Source organism: Brassica oleracea, chromosome C4 (genome assembly GCF_000695525.1).
Source record: "Brassica oleracea var. oleracea cultivar TO1000 chromosome C4, BOL, whole genome shotgun sequence".
Lineage (NCBI taxonomy): Eukaryota > Viridiplantae > Streptophyta > Magnoliopsida > Brassicales > Brassicaceae > Brassica > Brassica oleracea.
In genome coordinates this window covers 10,315,130-10,322,525 of record NC_027751.1, presented here as the reverse complement: position 1 = coordinate 10,322,525, position 7,396 = coordinate 10,315,130, and the positions used below count along the sequence as shown (strand labels likewise).

General features: G+C 33.9%; 1 protein-coding gene across 1 annotated transcript; it reads left to right on the top strand.

Annotated features, from left to right (window-relative positions):
• The first annotated feature begins 3,118 nt into the window (after window positions 1-3,118).
• On the top strand, window positions 3,119-6,299 carry LOC106336854 (endoglucanase 11). The gene is made up of 4 exons (XM_013775810.1): window positions 3,119-3,499; window positions 3,870-4,283; window positions 4,373-4,627; window positions 5,492-6,299. The coding sequence occupies exons 1-4, from the start codon at window positions 3,269-3,271 to the stop codon at window positions 6,158-6,160; spliced, it is 1,569 nt and encodes a 522-aa protein (XP_013631264.1). The 5' UTR covers window positions 3,119-3,268; the 3' UTR covers window positions 6,161-6,299.
• Window positions 6,300-7,396: the final 1,097 nt, after the last annotated feature.

Below are 7,396 nucleotides of genomic sequence, written 5' to 3'. Positions count from 1 at the left end.
AATTAAATGAACTAAAATCAAAACTAAAAATCATTAGATATGAATAAAACACAAAATCATGTATGCACCTAGTGTCATGTACACCATTTTCAATTTGACTTGATCTATTTATTATGTATTTTGGTATTGTTTAGTATGTATACAACTTATTAACATATATTGGTTCATTTTCAATGTACATGTGTACACGTTACAAAGTGTACACAAAATAACATATCCATTTGTTTTAAAACTGCCTTGCAATGAAAATAACTCAACTTCTAATTTGTTCAAGTTTATACACGTGTACACGTCACAAAGTGTATACACATGTTGTTTGTTATTCTTGCTCAAAAGCAAAAATTGGTCCTACATGTGGGTGTCTATGCATCGGTATACACGTGGACAAAAATATACAAGTGAATATTTGTACATGATAGTAAAATTTGTGTGTATACATGGACATATATGGTTGTACACATTTTGAAACTTGCAATTAGGTAGAGTGATACAAGTAAATCATTGTACATGATAGTAAAATTATACAAGTGAATCATTGTACATGATGGTTAAATTATCCAATTAGGTAGTGTGATATTATGGTAATGTGTACACATATTTCTGCTATCTCACTTCTAAGTCGAAGTACACGTCTTGAAACTTGTAGATCAAGATGAGTAATTTTATGCCATGGTAAAAATGTATACATATTGCTACAATTACACTTCAAATAAGAATAATTATCACCTCTTAAAGCCAAACAACGGTACACATTTGAATTATGTCATATATTACTCAAATCATATATAGATGAGATGTGATTCATTTTAATTTGGTTGTTGCGGAGATGAGAAGATTATAGCTAGTAAAAGTACAAATCTCATTTGAAATTTCAACATGTACAATGTTTTAGTGATATATATGTGTACATCATTTTACATATCCACATGTACAAAAGGGTGTGTGCGACCTGATTGTACATCGGTTTACATATCCGCATGCACAGAAGGGCGTTCAGCCTTTCTTCCTTACATATTGTCCACCTTAATGAATTCTTCCTGTGAAGATAAAACAAAAAAAAGTGTGTATGAATTGAGTGAACAAATGTAAAAAGATAGCATAATTTAATTATCATGATTAAAATGTTTGAGCCAAAATCAGAGAAAAAAATATGTGTATTTGTAAATGTTTGGGGCAAAAATCATGATTAATCAAAAGCTAAAGGACCAAATCGCAGTAAGAAGAAAGTCGGATCAATCATGTTCAACGATTGCGACTAAAAATATATTGATCAAGAATGAACTCCGGTGTGATTCGCCGGCGGTCACATAGTAGGAGCAAAGCGCAAGGGGGGAGGGGAGAAGAAGACTTATACAGTGCTCTCACAGTGGCTTGGAGCTTTGATTGTGGTGGATATGAGCTTCATGGCGGTTTCAATCATGGAGGAGGAGAGCTACTACTAGGAGTTTATCGATCCTTCTCCTCGCTGGAATCGTGGAGGAGGAGAGCTTCATCATCTACATTAAAGTCTCCATCATTGACGTCGCCGTCGTATACACCACTGTTACACCGACACCAGAAATACAACTTGACATATCTTAAAAGATAGATTGAGTAATGAAGACAATGATTATATATCAATCTTATTTTAAAAAATATCTGAAGAATCAAATTTTAATTTAGAAAAAATGAAGCATTTGGAAAGAGGAAGACTAAGAAGAAATATAGAGGGACCCACTTTGTCTCTGGTGAATTTTGATCATTAGATTAATAAATGAATAGTTGTAGTTAAATCCCACAAAAAAAATAGATATTATCTGTAGTCAGCGTATGACAGTTGATTACAAAGTTATTGAGTTAGTTTCAAACTAAAAATATGTTTGGTTAGAAAAAAGTATCCTAGTAGCATAAACTGTCTCACTATATAATAATAAACTCAAAACTGTCTCGTGGCGTAATTCTTTCGTTATGATATATGAATGGGATAATTTTAGAATGATATCCCTTGCACAGCAGCGGCCTACACAGTCCGGGAAAAGATCCTCTACCTGAAAACGAAATTGTACGATTTTTCAAAATTTCTTTTTTTCTTAAGTATCACAGATTCCCAATTAAGTTGTAATAATTACTCTACTAATTAATTGGACCGTTTCATGGAGACCTGTAATCATTACAATTAGGCAAAGTATCTAACGAAGACACGGAGTCCATACAGCCTCTAACTGTTACACTTTCTCGTTCTTCAACTGACTCCTCTTCTTTACTTTTTTTTTTTTTACAAGATCGCTAATTAAGAAATTATTATATTTCATCCCTTTACATTTTTTTTTGTCAACCTATTTCCTCCCTTTACTTAAAATCACATATATTAACTATATATATATATATATATATATATATATATATATATATATAATACAATATAAAATATACTACTTCCGTTCCTAAAAGATCTATGTTTTAGAAAAAAAATTTGTTTCAAAAAAGTACATTTTTTACATTTTCAATACATAAATTAATGAAAAATTGTACTTTTCAAAAAAAAATAATTGTGTTTAATAAAATTTCATTGGTTAAAAGTTATTGTAAATAATTAATTAAGAAAAATAATGTATTGGAAAATACAATTTTATATGTTTTCTTAATAAGTATAAAAAAACTATAACACGAATCTTTTAATAACAGATGAGTATATATTAACTACAATTCAGTCGATCATGAAAATTATAACTAACTATACATTATCCAACAAATGTAAAAAAATTCATAAATGTAATAAAACAACTTATCTTTTAAAACAAAATACTTCAAAAAACAATTTATTATGAAATAGAAGTAATTACTTTTGAAAATGAGTAACAGTCTTAGGAATGTCTATGTTTTTGAATTTCAAAAAGTACCACAAAATAGTATGTTACTAGTGTTCATATGCACTTTTTGTTCGTTAAAGTGTTAATATGCAATAATAATTCGTCGAGATTTGCACAAGGAAAGCAATAACTAGCTGCATAAATTACGCACATAAAGACCATTACCACTATGTTGAAAAAGCAAAAGTGTCATCTCATATATGTTGAAAATTTTCATATTTAACAAATAAAAAGTTACCATAAAAAAAGAGAGTCACGCCATCTCTCTCTCCTCCACAACTCCACACTGCTTTCAAATAGCCCCTGTGAAGAGCAGAGAGAGAGAGAGACTAGTGAGAGAGTCCATCGCATTCTCTCTCTCTCCTTTCATTCCCAAACAGAGGCTTCTAGAGAGAGAGAGATTCACAAAAATAACTGTAATGGAGATTCACCGACACAGCCGATGGCATTTTCTCCTTCTGATAACTATCTCCTCCGCCATATCGTTGATCGGTGTTTCTTCAGAGACAGAGGTTGGAGGGTTCGACTATGGTGAAGCATTGTCTAAGAGCTTACTCTACTTCGAAGCTCAAAGATCAGGTCGACTTCCTTACAACCAGCGCGTGACGTGGCGTGATCACTCCGGTCTCACCGACGGTCTAGAGCAAGGGGTTAGCTTCTGTTACAAACTCAAGTCATTAAATGTTGTCTTTTCTTTTAAATTTCAAACTTAATTTACCTTACTATCATTAGTTTTGAAAAGACTTGAGAAGAAAAAAAACTATTGTACGTTAATACTTAATATAGTAATAAGCTAGTTAATATTATGATTTATCGTTCATTTACTCTGTGACGTGACGTTTAAGTTTTTAATTATAATTACTGTTTAATTAAACAAAATGTATTTTTCCTCTTTTTCTTAAGGGTAAGTATTGAAATATTGTTGATTTAAAAAATTTTATACTTCTACTACAGTTTTTTTTTCTAGCGAACTAATAGCTGATGTGACTTTAATTCCAAAATTTAATCTTGGTTATAAAGGTGGATTTAGTGGGAGGATATCATGACGCCGGAGACCATGTTAAATTCGGACTTCCGATGGCTTTCACGGTGACAATGCTGTCTTGGAGTGTAATAGAGTACGGTGACTCACTCGCTTCCACCGGCGAGCTATCTCACGCGCTTGAAGCCATCAAATGGGGAACCGATTACTTCATCAAGGCTCACACAAGCCCAAATGTTCTATGGGCCGAAGTAGGCGACGGTGACACTGACCACTACTGTTGGCAGAGACCGGAGGACATGACGACTTCACGGCGAGCTTTCAAGATCGACGAGAATAATCCTGGATCAGATCTGGCCGGAGAAACAGCCGCGGCTATGGCTGCAGCTTCGATCGTATTCCGCACAACCAATCCACATTACTCTCACCTTCTCTTGCACCATGCCCAACAAGTACAAACACATTTTAATTTTATTTAATGTTTTAAAATGTTACAGTTGCAACCGACATTTTTATTTACACATTTATGGTTTTGGTGTAGTTGTTTGAGTTTGGAGACAAGTACAGAGGAAAATATGATGAGAGTCTACGTGTTGTAAAAAGTTATTATGCCTCGGTGAGTGGTTACATGGACGAGCTTTTATGGGGTGCCACATGGCTTTATCGAGCCACCGACAATGATCACTATATGAGTTATGTGGTTGACATGGCGCACCAACTCGGTGGCCTTTCTTGGGCCATGTCTGAGTTCAGCTGGGACGTCAAGTTCGCTGGTGTTCAACTCCTCGCTTCCATGGTTAGTATTTTATTACTCATTGATTTATTGTTATTACGAACTAGCAATATTTCATAACCAAGTTCAAAGGGTTTGAACTTGATTAGATGAGTATTTGTAGGACTAATGTTTTATTGCATCATTTAAACAAATAAACGGTCCAACATAAAAGTTAAATTAGAATCATATTATTGCGTTAAGTGAAGGGATTATTATCAAGCTTTAACTTCCCCACGTTATAACACAAAGTAAGGTATCCCCCACACAACTATTCACATACTTTCTCTTTGTATACAACACAATGATTTTGAAAAAGTTTTAAAATATTCACAATTTCTTTTAAGAAAAGTTAGTTATAGGCAGAAACAGAACTAAAAGTCACGTGCTTCTGTTCCTCTAACCGGGTACGTGTCTTTAAATGGTTCTGTTATACGGCACGTGATTCCAAACCTACTTGCTAAAGCATATGCGTAAATAGTCAACAATGTTTACTCGAGTTTTGTGCTACTACACAAGTACTAATAGTTTGCGGCTAATTAGAAAATCCAGTGTTATTGCACACAAAACATACTAAAGATTTAGACTTTAGAGGTTAAAATTAATTTTAGTATGTTTTACTTAAAGTAAATTCCTTAATTTTAAAATTTTTGTTATAGTGTTTCATCATGTTGTTAAATAAATGTTGACCATCTTTGCAGTTCTCTAGATTTTATTTGAGCCACAAGTTAGGGCAAAGTATTCGTTTCTCTGTTATCAGAATTACATGAATAGTTGGAGTGTTGACAAAAAAAAAAGTTGAAGTGTTGATGTTACAATCTTTTAATTAATTTTAGTTTCTTTTTCATTAACTAGCTTAACCGTTTAATTTGCTCCCTCATTTTTCAGTTGATAAAAGAAGACAAACACAAGCAACATTCTAAAGTCCTACAGCAATACAAGTCAAAAGCCGATCATTACCTATGCTCAATTCTAAACAAAAACATCAACGGCACAAATGTCCAACGAACTCCAGCCGGTTTACTCTATGTCCGGCAATGGAACAACATGCAATACGTTTCCACCGCATCTTTCCTCCTGACAGTGTATTCAGACCACCTCCGTAAAGCAAACTCCGATCTCGAATGCCACGAAGGAACTGTTACTCCTGATGAGATGCTCGTGTTTGCCAAGTCGCAAATAGACTACATTTTAGGATCAAACCCGATGAAAACAAGTTACCTAGTCGGATACGGTCCAAAATATCCGACTAGGGTTCATCATAGAGGTGCATCGATCGCTTCTTATAAAGATTACAAAGGGTTCATTGGATGCACTCAAGGGTATGATTATTGGTACGGACGGTCCGAGCCTAATCCAAGTGTTTTAGTTGGGGCTTTGGTCGGAGGACCTGATGACCGAGATGAATTTTTTGACCGGAGGGATAATTACGTTCAAACCGAGGCTTGTACGTACAATACTGCCCCTTTGGTCGGTGTGTTTGCGAGACTTATAGAGATTGAGGAGCAGAAACTTGAAGAAGAAGATGTTCGCCTGGTTGCAACTTATAGGAAATAGAGTTATAAAATGAAAAGAAAGTGTGGTTTTATTTGCACCCATATATATATTTATATTCTCGGGGGTTTTCTTCTCAACATTTTTCATTGAGTGAGAGTGTGTATATATATGAATTATCAATATAAACTCTTTTTTTTTTGGGTTGTTTCTCAACTTTTTACTGTTTATATACAACTACAACACACCTCTTGCTTCTTAGTTCTACAGGTTTAATTAGGGACACATTTTTGGGGCAATTGCTTAAGTACCGTACTGCAATAAAATCACTGTACAGTTACAAAAAAAAAAAAAAAAATCACTGTAAACATGATTCCCCTGTGACTTGCATTATCATCAACAAGAAGATACACATGTTTCTTGTTCAAGTTTCAACGAGCCATCTTGCTTTTTTCACAAGATCTAGAAGTCAATGGGCTGAATCAATGATTTTTATTTTATTTTAAGTTCCGTATACTTGCTTATATATGAATTTTGTATTGTGTGAAACTTTTTTTGGTTTAAAATTAAGTTCCCTCAATCACTCACTCGTAGGAATACCATTAAAATCACACACACTAATCTTAGTTGTACGGATTGCATACGAGACTTGAAGTTTGTAGTTAGAGCATTGTAACCATATTTTCCCTATAAGTGTGTATTAAATTAAATATGAAACGTTAATCTATATATATAAAGAAGGGTTTCTTTCACTCCTAGGCCATCCACATCAGATTTCATGTCACTAATTCGGAGTCTGTGGTGACGACACGTGTCACGGTCAATCAAAAGTCAATGTTTCATTAATTCTTGAATTTAATGGGTTTTATGTGTTTACTACGGTCCAAATACATCTTCTCTAAAAAACGTTATACGAAACTTAGGGAAAGTGGCCGTCGAGCAACAATTCCCGTTCAGTCAACTGTCAATAGAAATCCAACGGTTTCACCGGTGACGAACGATTCCGATCAATGTCAGTCGGAAGCCGAATAGACTTCTTTAATCTGGAGCCGTTACGGAAATTAACTTGGTTCATGCATCTTCATTAACATTCACATTAATACCTACTCTCTACTTCTCACACGTTCTCACATTCAATGAATCTCTTCATTCTTTCCTTTGTGTTAATCCTCCATTATAAATATGAAAGTTTTCTTCAAAAAAAAAATCATCAGTTCATTCTCTTAATAAATAACACAAAAAGGTGATGAAAAAGAATTGTTAAACTCATTGTTGTACTTGACGGATTGTGACAAAAAA

Bases quoted from the DNA above. Each gene is read 5' to 3' on its own strand.
- LOC106336854 (XM_013775810.1), top strand. From the start codon at position 3,269: ATGGAGATTCACCGACACAGCCGATGGCATTTTCTCCTTCTGATAACT. The intron at 3,500-3,869 runs GTTAGCTTCTGT...TTGGTTATAAAG, and splicing joins CCGACGGTCTAGAGCAAGGG to GTGGATTTAGTGGGAGGATA. The intron at 4,284-4,372 runs GTACAAACACAT...GTTTTGGTGTAG, and splicing joins TCTTGCACCATGCCCAACAA to TTGTTTGAGTTTGGAGACAA.